This window comes from Coturnix japonica, chromosome 3 (genome assembly GCF_054131305.1).
Source record: "Coturnix japonica strain WE chromosome 3, WE-NBRP24, whole genome shotgun sequence".
Lineage (NCBI taxonomy): Eukaryota > Metazoa > Chordata > Aves > Galliformes > Phasianidae > Coturnix > Coturnix japonica.
Window position 1 is genome coordinate 8225480 of NC_140665.1, and position 14054 is coordinate 8239533.

General features: G+C 50.9%; 1 protein-coding gene across 1 annotated transcript; it reads left to right on the plus strand.

Annotated features, from left to right (window-relative positions):
* Positions 1–5867: 5867 nt before the first annotated feature.
* On the plus strand, positions 5868–10495 carry LOC146761256 (uncharacterized). Its single transcript, XM_085544308.1, has 8 exons — positions 5868–5994; positions 6151–6212; positions 6633–6780; positions 6973–7229; positions 7430–7515; positions 8026–8150; positions 8669–8780; positions 9103–10495. The coding sequence occupies exons 1-8, from the start codon at positions 5868–5870 to the stop codon at positions 9848–9850; spliced, it is 1665 nt and encodes a 554-aa protein (XP_085400434.1). The 3' UTR covers positions 9851–10495.
* Positions 10496–14054: the final 3559 nt, after the last annotated feature.

Genomic DNA, 14054 nt, shown 5'->3' on the forward strand with positions numbered 1-14054 from the left:
AAGCGGTGCCCTATAAGGATATGTAACTGTAGAAGGATAGAAGAAATAATAGATAACTTTTTGGAGTTTGGACTCCAATTTTGCAAAATTTTCTGATAGAAAGTACAATTGTTTGGTACAAGACTTGAGGGCAAGTAATAGAATTGTTGAATGCATACACTCAGTGGTGGCAAATCCATGCACTTTATTAACCCAGTTAAGGAATAAATAGGTGGTGTTTACTTTCTGGATTTGAAGGATGTTTCTTCTGCCTGCTTTGGCCAATACGGGGAGAAGAGACTCAGTTAACCAGGACAGTGTTACCCAGGGTTGTGAGAACAGCTTAATGATTTTTGAGAACTGGTCAGCTCTGAGCCTGAGATCTGGGATCCTCCATCCCAGGGTGGAACTTTATTGCAGCACGTGGATGCCACGGCAACAAAAGAGAACTGTATAATGGACTGTGAGTTTGCTGAGTTTCTTGGTTTACAGAAAAGCACAAATAACTCTAACAGCAAGTGACATATTTGGGAGATTACAGCTGGACTTTGGACCTTAAGGACTGCCAGGAAAGAAGCCATCTGCCAAACCCCTGAGCCACAAACTGCCAAGGAGCTCCATACGTTCCCAGGAATGACAGGATGATGCTGACTGTGGATACACAGCTATGGACTGATCGTAAAGCTCCAAACAACTTGATAAAGTGAGTAAGGGATGACCAGGGTGCCTGAGGGCGGTGGCTGCACTGGTGCTCAATATTCTAGAAGCCTGTAAATCTACATTGGGCCAAAATATATCACTTTTAATATCTCATGCAGTGTTTATTGTATTGGAGGCAAAAGGGGGACATTGGATCTCACCCCAAAGATTCCCAAAAATACCAGGCCATCCTGATAGAGCAGGATGATGTAGAAATGATTGTAACTAATATTGTCAACCCAGTATCTTTCCTTAGCGGAACTCCTGAGAACCAGTATCTCCTGACTGCTTTGAAACAACTGAAGCTGCACATTGCAGCTGGTCAGTTGGACCTGAAGAACAAGCCCTTAGAAGATGCAAAAGATGCCTGCTTTACCAACAGCTACAAGGGGACTGTAAGGCAGGTTATGCAATAACTGCTACTGACCAGGAACCAGGGACTATTTTTCCAGTTCACCCATTCCAAGCCGGGGACTGGATCCTGATCCAGATGGAGAAGGAGACAAAGCTGCAGCCTGACTGGGAAGGACCATTCCAAGTACTTCTAATGACTGAAACAGCTGTGAGGACAGACGAGAAAGGATGGACTCACTACACACTGGTAAAGGCATCCACTAGCCCTGAGGTGTGGGAACTGTTGCCACAGAAAAACCTTTAAAAGATAAGAATTAGAAGGAAATCATGAAAAGTTTTTTTTTATATGCATATATTTTTAATTATTATTTTAACTAACCTTTAACTTTTCCTCAAATAGGTGAATAAATTATATACGTAAGTGGGAGAATATTATAACCTATATAGAACTAATGCTCAGAAAAAGTTTTCCATGTTGTAACAAAAAGTTTTTACTGCTGTAACAGAGTGTATCCCATTCGTTATCCTGATATATATTCGTTATCCTGTTCTGGAAAATGTAAAATTTGGCAATAATGCAGGGGAGGGACCAACTGGTAGTTTTTGATATGAATAAGGGACTCTCTTGTAGTGTATGGAATGATGTATGGTGGGCAACTACCTATTGAGGCTGGACATATACGCCTGGAATATTTGATACTTCATGAGCACGTAAGGGAGCTGTCCAGCCAGACTGCAAACCGTTGCAGTGTAACCCGGTAAAAATAACAATTAACAAGACTGATAGCATTATTAATACCACTTTTGGTCTTGGGGTAGATATGCATGGAAAGGATTCAACAGCGAGATTCCAGATAGCTGTGTGGGATACATTGTGAAAATATCCAAATTGTCCAGGATAGGGAAGAGCTTAAAAAGGGGGTTAGAAAATCTTCCTAAAAACCCTGCAATTGTGACAGCTAAGGAGATAAAAGATCTTAGATAAACATTTGAAATCAAAACAGGATATGGGGACAGTAATGCCTGGGTAGAATGGATTAAGTATACTGTCCAGAGTCTCAACCATAGCAATTGCTATGCTTGTGCATCCGGATGGCTCATAGCTCAGGTGGTGCCCATTCTGCTGGGATGGACCAAGGAACCAAAGGGAATACATGCATGATTGCCTTGTACCAAGAGAAAACTGCCTGGGGAAACAGAGACTGCAGATCTCTCTCCCTCTTGTCTCCTCCAATGCCTGATACAGATGTCAAGATCCCTCCTGCAATCTCTACAGCGGTAGGTAACCATACAGCTTGCCTCTCACGGTAGGGTGTGAAGGCTACCAGGCCTATGGGAAACTTTTCCTTGTGCAGTGAGGTCTCGAATGTTATGGAGGATTCAGCAGGAAATTATTCAAGACTGGGAATCTCCAGGGCAGATCTCTGGTGGTATTGTGGGGGAAAGGTTTTATGGTCCACCCTACCATCTAACTGGGGAGGCACCTGTGCACTTGTTCAATTAGTTATAGCATTCACCCTGGCATTTGAAAAAGGAATATGAAAAATTCTGGAAGAACCAAAAGGAGTTTAGGGGTATCATTTGATGATGCAATATATATATAGATTCAATTGAGGTACCTAGAGGTGTCCCTGATAAACTTAAGGCAAGAAATCAAAATGCTGCAGGATTTGAGTTACTGTTTTGGTGGGTGACTATCAACAAGAATGTAGACTGGATTAACTACATCTATTATAATTAACCGCGATTTATAAATGATACAAAAGGTGCAATTAAGGGAATTGCAGAACAGCTAGATGCCACGAGTAGGATGGCCTGGGAAAATTGGATTGCTCTAGATATGATGCTAGCTGAAAAGTTGTGTGTGTGTGTGCAATGTTGGGAACCCACTGTTGTACCTTCATCGCAATAACACAGATCCAGACGGCACAATAATTCATGCATTGCAGGGACTTACTACCCTTGCGAATGGATTGGCAGAAAATTCAGGAACAGATACCTCTATCACTAGATGGATGGACTTGTGGTTTGGTAAATGGAAAGGGATGATTGTTTCTATATTTACTTCTTTGATAATAGTAGCAAGAGTCCTGGTGGCCATAGGATGCTGTATTATCCCCTGTGTAAGGGGCCTGGTACAGAGATCAATTGAGACAGCATAATTAAAACAAACACCAGTGAAACGACCACCATACTCAGATAAAATGATAATATTAAAGGAGATGGGTAATGAAAATAATGATATTAGAGGAGATGGGGAATGATGGAAGTGATGAAGAGTTCTATAAGATAATACCTTAAAGAAAAAGCAAAGCTTGCAGAAATCAACAGTGTATAAAGAAGAAAAGGGGGGATTGTGGGAATCAAATGTTGTTTCTGCATTTAGAATAAGATAAGAATATTTTATTTCAAGGTCTCATTATATAAGTGAAGCAGTTTGTAGTTATTAGGTAGAAGTTATTACGTACAAAGACTGCAGCTCCTGTCTGTCCAGCTGTCTGAAATAGAACTAACAATATGCCTGTATAAACTAGCAACAATGTATGTTTTAGTGTTTTGTTGTACGCATTGTAAAAATATACAAGTCGTGACATACCTTAGGATGTGCCTGAAGAGATATCGGGAAGGACTGGAATCACCCCCTCCCCGGGCTCTTTGTTTAACAAAGGCCTCTAGGACAGAATGGAAGAAGCTTTGAAGGCAATCAACATATCAATACGATAAGAGTACCGAGACATCTTGGAGACAGAAACAGCAGGATGGCGACTGACAAGATAGCAAGTGAACTAACAAATTTAACAAATGCAAACCTCGGGTAACATTGTAATACCCAACCAAAGGGGAGATGGGAGGGGAAAACATCTGGGAGAAAAGGTATAAAAACTGTAACATCATGTCCATAAGTGCGCTTCTGCAATCAGGGCGCCCGCCATTGCAATCGCGAATAAAAACTGCTTTTTATCAGAGATACCGTCCTGACCAAAATTTATTGAGGATATTTCCAACACTATGATATGGCAATGCAAGGTAACACAATGTAATGCGATCTAATTGAGACTGTAGGCCAGCAAATCGAGTGAAATAAGAGACAGAGAGAGGTTTCCGGAGACCAAGAACCCTGCTCTGCAGTGGAAGGTGCACGGCTTTAAAGATGCCAGCAGAGAGAGAGAGAGCGTCCCTTCCGTGATGTATTTCCCTCTCGGGCCGTGAGGTGCTCTGGGCCGTGTAGCTCCTCTTCTCTGTGCTCCACAGGATGTCCTGAGGTGGGATACCGAGAGCAAAATGTACCAAGGCACCAAACAAGCCCCACAGGCCGGACAGACAGCTTCTAGCCTGGCAGGGAGCCTCAGGCTGGATGGGTTTTGGCCTGGTAGGGACCCTGGCCTGCAGGCTTTTGGCCTGGAAGGGCTTCCCCGGCCAGCTGGCTTTTAGCCTGGCAGGGCCCCCCTAACTGGATTACCAGCTTCAGGCTTGCAAGGTCCCCCCAGACTGCCTGGATGGCTTTTGGCCTCTCAGGCCCCGCAGGCCAGCCAGCCATTTTGTTGCCTGGCAGTGAGCCCCGGGCAGGCTGGATGTTGGCCTGGTAGGAATCCCCAAGCTGGCCAGCCAGCTTTTGACCTTGCCAGTGTTTGCTGGCCGGCGGCGGGCTTTTGGCCTGGCAGGGCTTCCCAGGCCTGCAGGCTTCAGGCCTGGCAGGGATCCCGAAGACGGCCTGCCGGCCTTTGGCCTGGCAGACACCCCACAGCCATCTGACCAGATGACTTTTGCCTTAGGGCCTCCCCGGCCAGCTGGCTTTTGGCCTGGCTGGGCCCACTCGAGCCACCCGGCTGGCGTTCGACCTGGTATGGCTCCTTGACCCGGCTGAGTTTTGGCCTGGCAGGGCCCCTGGTCCAGATGGCTTTTGGCCTGGCAGGGTCCCCGTAACCAGCCCGCCAGCTTCTGGCCTGGCAAGGCCCCCACAGGTCAGCCAGCTGGTTCTGTCCTGGCAGGGATCCCTGGGTCTGCCGGCTGGGTTTTGGCCTGGTAGGGCTTCCCTTTCCAGACGGCCAGCTTTCATCAAAGATTTGACATCTTCCTCAAGGCCTGAGTCCAGCCAGTCTACAGAGCCCCAAGACATACCATCCAGGCTGCCACTTCTGGCCTGGGACTCACTCCAACTTCTGAGACAGAGGACATGGAAGATCAGGTCTAAAAGGGCCTGCCCAGCCAGCCGGCTGCCTTTTGGCCTGGCAGGTCTCCTCAGGCTGTCCGGCTTCGGGCCTGCAGATCCCGTCTTGACCCCACAGGATCCCAACCCCCTTCCCCTTGAAAGGCTTCAAGGAAAGCCAATCTCTGGGATCCCCCAGACAAAGCACTCCCTGCCCGGTAGGGTCGCAGCAGCAATGGACTCACAACAGTGACACAGAAGATCCATGCCGGGTAATTTATTGAGCGTCCTAACGAGGAACTGACAACTTCCAGGCACAATGAAGGCACTTTCTGACAGCAAGTCGTCAGCATGATGGGTAGAGTGCTCTGGAACAGGACTTGTTTCCACATCGCCTCCTTGGAGATCAGTCTGGGCAACGGCTACAAAAGGAAAATGGGTAACGTTACACTGAGAGGAAAGACAGGAGAGGGAGAAAGCAGAGAGGGGTCAGCACCCCCACCCGGGGCGGGCAGCAGGCTGCTGTGCCAGCGTCATAATGGGCAGCGTCCAGCACTGGCCATGATGTCACAGCGGCGCCGTGGCAACGTTTGTGACACGGCCACCCAGGAGGGGTGTGAAGGGGGAGCGCGGCACTGGGTCCTGCATCCTGAAGGAGCATCTGGTAGAGAGCAGACGCATCTGAAGGATGAGCTCCGGCATGGCTGCTGCCAACAAGGAGCAACCCGCTGGTTTAAGGCGGAACAGGATGAACTTCTGTGGGGACGGTCCCACAGTGAGGCGTACCTCTGGACCGATACACATTGACACTGAAGGTACGTGGGCCCACAGCCCCCATGGAAGCGGTGCTGAATCCAGTCTTGGGACGGAGATAACACTTTCCATCTGCCACCTCACTCCTGCCTGGCAGCAGTAGGGGTGCTGGTAAGCAGCAGATGCAGAGTGTGACCTGATTTTCCTTTGCCCTCCAGAGCGAGTTGCCGTCTGGAATGCGGTGGCCGCCTATGTACAAGAGCAGCTCCTGATGCACAAGGTGAGTTGGCTGTCAGGTTCCTCCTCTCCCTGTCCAGCTCAGCCTAGAGATCCTCTGAGTCTTTCCCTGCACAGAAAGCAGGGAACTCACCCCGCATTTCACTTCTGGGCATCCCACGGGCTTCCTGTCAATGCAGTATCACTTGTGCTGGTGGTGTAGTATCTCAGGGCCGATCCAAGTCTCTGGAAGCCTCTAGATCCCATGAGGCTGTTTCTGCCCTGCCTGCTGCGCTGCATTTGGGAGGACTGAGTGAAGGAGAGGACTGTGCAGCCCCTTCCCAAAGCCATTACCTGTGTCCTGCCTTGTGTCTCTGAACAGCGGGAGAGGGTTCCTAAGCTCTGTCCCTATGCTGGATCAACTCCAGCTCTTTCTCCAGCAAGCCCATAACCCTTCCACACCTTGTTTTTCTTTCACTTGCAGGGAGTCTGGATTCCCACCTTTGGCTCCTTTGACATCATCTCCAAAGAAATCAGGACTGCAAACGTGACTCTGCAGTGGCCTGTGTTTCAGCTGGCTACAAACCTTGTAGCCATGCATGGCCTCAAGTCCCACGGGGAGTCCCTGCCAGGTAGGAGGGGGGATTAAACCTTTGCTGGCTTCATGGAGGGGGCAAACAGGGCCACTGCCTCCATCCTCCACCTCTCCCTCAGAGGAGCGTGTCCAAGTATGGGGCTGTTCTGGTTGATGTCCACCAGAAGCAGTTCTAGGGAAGGAGCTGTGGAACAGCAACCGTATAAACTCCATCCCTGGTGTTTTTCAGCCTACAGGAAGCTGGAGCCCCTGAAGTGCAGCCAGGTGGCCGCAGATGCCTCTCTGAGCTGGCACAGAGTGCAGGCTTGTATCCAGCACTCTGTGCTCCTGATCTCCGGCTGCCTGAACACTGGGGAGAAAGTTGCCATTGTCCTGAAGGACATTGGAGTGATCTTCATTGATGGATTGACCTTCCAAATGAAGTTCTACTATGACTTCCTCGAGGAGCTGTCAGGGAAAGAGAACCTCAGAAAAGCTGTTCTCAAGGTGAGCTGTAGGTTTGTCTGTTGCCCGGGCAGTCCCGTGAGCCTTGCTGTGCCCACACACGACCCACTAAGACCTGGCCCTCTGCTCGGACTGTGCAAGTGCTGTGGTGCTGTCAGCTCTCCCTGGCTTAGGCTCCTCATGTCCCCAGTGCCTCAGCTGTGACAAGGATGTTTCACACCCTCTCTGTTCCTCCCCTGCAGGCCCCCTGGCTGATGAAGATGGTGATGCCCCGGGTGGCACCAGTGGCCTCCCTGTCACCCTCTGGCTGCCTTGTTGTCTTTCCAGAGTGAGTATGTTGGTGGCTGTAGCTGCTGCTCGATGCAGCATCTCAGCTCTCATTCCGCAGTGCTTGTTCCTTGTGTCCACGGGTGTCCTGCCCATGAGGATATCTTGTAGAATCATAGAATCATTTGAGCCAAAAGGAACCCTGAAAGAGCACCTAGTCCCACTCCCCTGCAGGGAACAGGGACACCTACCTACCGCCAGATGAGGTTGCTCTGAGCGTGCTCCAGCCCGACCTTGAACGCCTGTCCGGGCACCCAGCACGTCTCTGGACAAGATGTTCCAGTGCCTCACCAGCCTTCTGCCAGAAACTTCCTTATTTCCAATCTAAATCTTCCCTCCTTCTGTTTGAGACTGTTTCCCCTTGTCCTATCCCAACTGACCCTGCTAAAGACTTTAGAAAGGTGTGGCCTTCATGCAGCATGAAAATGTGCCTGTGAGCACACAACCAGAGAGCAACTCAGGCTGGTGGTGCACTGCGTCACACCAATGACTGTCTTCTCCTCTCTTAAAGGTTTCAAATGGAGTTGGTGCCCAAACCACCATCCTTGTCACGCCGCAAGTCCTCAGGAAGCTTCCCTGCTGAGAGGAAACTTAAGGAAGGGGACACTTTGCCACCTCTTGCCCAGGGCAAGAGAGGTAAAATAGCTTGCAACTTCTTTCTGCGACACGGGCAACCATCGTGAGATGGGAACTCCCTCGCTGCCCTTCAGCCAAAGGCAGTGACTTGCGTCGAGGCTTCACGCCAGCTGAGCGCAGCCTCATCTCATGAGGAACTGTAGGCCTTGCCAAAACTAAGGTGCTGTGTGTGACATGCTCCTATCCCCGGCTGTGGCAGGAGGATGTCGGGATCTTAGGCCCTACCCCTGCCCCAGTGGAAGGACACGGTCCCCAAAAGACACCCTGTCAGCTCATTATCACCACCCAGCTCTGCTTTCCCAAAGACAACATTGCTAACGCAGTCCCAGAACAGAGCTGAATTGCGGAGAGGATGAGTGGGGCCAGAGATGGTTTCAGGGAGGCTCTGAGGGCAGTGCAGATGGCAGCAGTGGGGGGAGCAGAGCGGCCCTCTTGGATGTTTTGGCAACAGGCCGGAGCACCCCTTGTGAGTGAACCAAAGGGTTTACAATGAATCTCCTCTGTCTTCCTAATTCCAGTGAGATCTGCTGGACGGCCAAGCTTCGTCAGGTGCTTGAGCACTACAAGTGTAGATGGAGAGCACTTAAGGCAGATAAGGTACCTCCTGCAGAAGGAGAGCTCTAAGTCCAGGTGAGGCCAGATGCTCTGGGTTGGGATGTGCATGGGGGTGATTTACTGAGCCAACGAGAGCCCGTTCCCTAACCCCAAATGGTCACTGTTTGTGGCTGCCCAACAATGCTGAAGACAGCACCCAGAGTGCTGGCATGGGGAAGCCGGGAAGACCTGAGCTCACAGGGCTGGCCCCCTCCAGATCTCAGGAGAGCCATGGGCCAGCCGGTGAGCTGTCTGTGGGAAGGCTGCATTGCAGCCAAGGGTCCCGGCTCAGGCTTGCAGGATGTGGCCCTAAAGTCATCACCCACTCAGGCAGACCCCTCTTGCTCTGTCCTTTCAGACTGCTGCCAGAGATCCAAGCAGTGCCTAAAACCCCAGAGCAGCCTGTGAGCTGTGAGCTGCGGGGCCAGGCAGGAGCCCGAAACCAAGATGAACTTGGCCAAGCACGAAGAACTCAGCGTGTCAGGTTCCGTTCTGAAGCTGAAAATGACCACCATGAGGGTGCAGGGTTGAAAGTGAAAACCAAGACCTCACACCCTCGGAGCATCTTGAGGAAGTCACCATCTTCCACCGCATCTTCCTCAATGGCTGAGTCCAGCCAGTCCACGCAGACCAAAGGCAGATCATCCAGGCTGGCATTTGTCACTAAGGATTCATTCAAACTTCACAAGGACAGGATGAAGCGAGCACAGGAGGAACGTGAGGAGACCGAAGACAGACCATCCAGCTGGGAAGATGTGGCTCAGGATTCATTCAGACTTAACAAGGAAAGGATGAGTCCAGCGAAGGATGAACGTGAGAAGGAGACCAAAGGCAGACCATCCAGGCCGCCACTTCTGTCTCAGGATTCATTCAGATTTAACAAGGAGAGGATGAGACGAGCAAAGGATGAACAAGAGGAAGAGATCAAAGGCAGACCATCCAGGCGGCCATTTCAGGCTCAGGATTCATTCAGACTTAACAAGGAGAGGATGAGGCGAGCACAGGATGAACGTGAGGAGCCGGCAGCATCTACATCTCATGATGACTCCAGCCGGTCTGAGGGGTCCTCCATTGACAGATCTGGATGGCTGCCACCCATAAATTAAGTTAACATGGTCTCGGAACACCAAACGCCCACCTCTCAGGAATGGCACAAACTAGCCACGCTGATGCAGGCGTGGGGTGCCCAGGACAAACAGAGCACCACTTGAGACTGCAAAACAGATGCATGAATACCACCTGCATCATATCTAAAATGAGACCAGGCTGCCCAGGGCCCCATCCAACCTGGCCTTGAGCATCTCCAGAGATGGAACATCTACAACCTCTCTGGGCATCTGGTTCCAGTATCCCACCACTCTCTCTGGAAATAATTTCTCCCTGATATCTACTCTTAACCTCCCCTCCCTCAACCCAAAACCACTTCCCCTTGTCCTGCCATTATCTACCCTTGTAAAGAGTTGGCTCCCCTCCTGTATGTAAACTCCCCTTATGTACTGGAAGGCCGCAATGAGGTCACCCTGTAGCCTTCTGTTCTCCAGGCCAAACAAGAAGATCTAGAGTGAAATGTAGAGGGGAAAAACAGCCAATAAAGCTTTATCAAGGGCCTATCCCTTATAAATCCCCAAAATGTCTGTGGAAGTGTCATTGCTTCTTTTTACGGCAGCTCTTGTGCTGGTGGAGGGGAAAAGAATTGCGAGAGGGCACCAGAACAACTGATGATGCTCCTCATAAGGCCTGTGCTCCAGACCCTTCACCAGCTTTGTCGCCCTCTTTGAACACACCCCTGGCCCTCCATGTCTTTCATGCAGTGCAGGATCCAAAACTGAACACAGTACTCGAGGTACGGCCTCACCTGAGCTGAGTACAGGGGGACAATCACTGCACTGACCCCTGGGGAGCACCACTCGTGACCAGTCACCAGCTGGATTTAACTCCAGTCACCACCGCTCCCTGGGCCCGGCCATACCAGCTCCTAACCTAGCCAAGGGTGTACCTGTCCAAGGCACGGGCTGCCAGCTTCTGGAGGAGAATGCTGTGGGAGACAGTGTCAAAGGCTTTGCTGAAGTCTGGGTAGAACACATCAACAGCCTTTCCCTCATCCACCAGATGGGTCCCTCGATCATAGAAGGAGATCTTTTCCTTGGCCTCCATGCCTCAGTTTAGCCTCAAGACTGCTAAGCTGCAAGGCCTCTTGGCCAGGCTCTTGGCCTCCCTCTAGGCTGTTTTACCTTAAGGCCTCTAAGCCTCCTGGGAAACCTCTAAGCCTTTAGGCCTCCCTCTATGCCTCTAGGGCAGCTTGCAGGCAACTGTGCCTCCAGGTGTGTCTAAGCCTCCTTTTTGGACTCTCCAATTTTAGGCCTCCGTATCTCCTTTAGGGCCTTCTGCACCCTAGGTCTCTAGGCATCTTGGCCAGCCCCTAGCTCTTTAGAAATCTATGCCTAAAGGCTTGGCCGCTAAGCCTCTGAGCCCTAGGGCCTAAATTCTGGCCTTGAGGCCTCTGCTGCTCTTGGCTGGCATCGTGGCCTCCCTCTGGGTCTCTGGAACTGTGGCAGTAGAGGCTGAAGCTCCCCAGCAGTGCTCCATTTTGTGTTGTTGCCGTGTGGCTGGCAGCAGAGGGGCAGTCTGACAGAATGGGGTCTGACACAGAAGTGCAGATGGAGACAAGGGGGGGAGCTGAATTCCTCCGTGAGGAAACAATGGCACCCACTGACATCCATTGATGCTTGCTGGATGTCGATGGAGACCAAGCAAAGGATGTGAGCGCGGTGAGGGGTGGGTGGTGCATTTCAGCAGTGGGACAGTGACGTGGCAGACATGCCATGTTCCAGAGAGCCGTGCAGAGCTGCCACACCGCAAAATGAAGAGCGTCCAGATCAGCACATCTGTGCACGCTGGCTGATGGCGGTGACTGTGTTGCTCTATTAAATAGCCTTATTGCGCTCACTGCATCTGCTGTCATTTCCATGGAAATACCCAGGAGGCATTACTTTTGGAGAAACCTACGTACAGATGCCACATTGACTCTGCCCTATATTTCCCAGTTTTCCCCTCAGTTCCCACTGTGTCCGATAGAACCACCTCTGCCTGATCAGCTCTGTCCCATAACCCCCACAGCTTTGCTCCGTAAGCTCTGCACCATAAGCTTCTACTTTGCCTATACGCTATGGGCTCTTTGGGTCCCTATGGGGCTCTACACACCATGGCCACCACTTTCCGCTGCAGACAAGGGGACAGGGATGGGGCTGTTTCTGCCCTCCTTATCACCTGGCCCCACCTCTGCCTTTTTGTCCCCTCTTTGTCCTTGGCAAGTGACAAATTCCCATGGTGGGGCCACAGGGGTGATCCATTCCCACAGTCTGTCAGGGGCAGGAACCCACAAAACCCATAGAGAATCACAAAAACATCATGGAGAGTCATAGAGCCCTACAGAGCCACATAAGAACCATGGGGAGCCAAAAGGAACAAATAGAGACCCATACAGGAGCAATAATGTCACATTGTCACACAGGGACCAGCAGGGACCCATAGAAGTGCATATGGAAACATACTGCCCTGTAGCAACCCATAGTGCCCCACAGCCAATTACGCTGCAGTTCACTCACCATGGGTCAAGATTCACAGCATTGTGGGATAGCCTGGGCGACCAATCCACACTCTTGGACACCCTCCATCTCCCGTGGCTCCCACACCAACCCCACAGCACTACCCACACTAAGCCCTGCCCCACAAATGCAGCTGCTGCTGCTCAACAATTCTTACTGGCTGAAAGCAGGAGAGTTGTGAGATCCAAAGGGAACTGACCAGAGGTTGGGGCTGGAAGGTGCCACGATCAGAGCAGATTCACCACCAGCTCCATGTGGGGGAACATCAGCCCCACCGAGGTGTGTGTGTGTGTCCCATAGCTGCCCCTTAGTAGCCCCAGAGCCATCCTAGAGCAGCCCCAGAACAGCCCCATCACTGCAAAGGAGTTGGGCTTGGTTACAAATGTTGCCCTGATCTGTTGGCCTTGTCCGTCCCCAGTTGGAGGGGTTACAAAGTACCTGGAGGATACAACGTGTTGTGTAAGTCCAATAAAACACGGGATCACACAAAGTACAAATGTCTGAGTTACAACAGCACACAACACCAACTTGTCACAGACACCAGCCAGTGATTCTGCAGGAGTGGTGACACAAATATTACAGCACGAAAAAAAGGTAGGAAGTGAGAAGAAACCAGCATACGTTTGACAACAACCAGTAGTAATAAACAAACAAGTAAAACAAATAGCGGTATCTGTGTCAGCTGCTTTCTGCAGCCAGGATCCAGAATGGAATTCTTCGGTGCAGGTTGTGGCGTTTATGAACAGCCACACCATGTTACACTGAAGTTCATGTACCAGAAGCACATCTGGTCCCACTGGGCACCATGTGGACTTGCCATCATCTCAAAGATGATTCAGCGTCTTGAGAACTTTCCACTTGAGCATTTCCAAAGCAATTCAAATGCTGAGAGATGAAAATGCTGGTTTGGCAAGTTCAAGTACTGTTGGTCTGCTGAACTTTTCACAGGGCAGCGTGTAGGATACCCCACAGTATGAACCATAACGGGGGTGATCCCAGAAACACACACGTCTCTATCATGGAGTTATCTGTGTCAGTCTGTCCGCAGGGGGGGGGATTGGGGTGGGGAAGTCAGTAGGTCTGTGTGCCCGCCAGCCCCCAACAAATGGGAAGGGAAAAGGGAAAGGGGTAGGGAGATGGGAGATGGGAGATGGGCTCAAGGAAAACCAACAGAGCAGCAGCAATGATCTAAGGAGAAAAACTAATTTCACTAACTATGATATGGGAATGCAAGGTAACACAATGTAATACGATCTAATTGAGACTGTAGGCCAGCAAATCGAGTGAAATAAGAGACAGAGAGAGGTTTCCGGAGACCAAGAACCCTGCTCTGCAGTGGAAGGTGCACGGCTTTAAAGATGCCAGCAGAGAGAGAGAGAGCGTCCCTTCCGTGATGTATTTCCCTCTCGGGCCGTGAGGTGCTCTGGGCCGTGTAGCTCCTCTTCTCTGTGCTCTACAGGATGTCATGAGGTGGGATACCGAGAGCAAAATGTACCAAGGCACCAAACAGGCCCCACAGGCCGGACAGCCAGCTTCTAGCCTGGCAGGGAGCCTCAGGCTGGATGGGTTTTGGCCTGGTAGGGACCCTGGCCTGCAGGCTTTTGGCCTGGAAGGGCTTCCCCGGCCAGCTGGCTTTTAGCCTGGCAGGGCCCCCCTAACTGGATTACCAGCTTCAGGCTTGCAAGGTCCCCCCAGACTGCCTGGA

Bases quoted from the DNA above. Each gene is read 5' to 3' on its own strand.
- LOC146761256 (XM_085544308.1), top strand. From the start codon at position 5,868: ATGAGCTCCGGCATGGCTGCTGCCAACAAGGAGCAACCCGCTGGTTTA. The intron at 6,781-6,972 runs GTAGGAGGGGGG...GGTGTTTTTCAG, and splicing joins CCACGGGGAGTCCCTGCCAG to CCTACAGGAAGCTGGAGCCC. The intron at 8,151-8,668 runs GTAAAATAGCTT...TCCTAATTCCAG, and splicing joins TCTTGCCCAGGGCAAGAGAG to TGAGATCTGCTGGACGGCCA.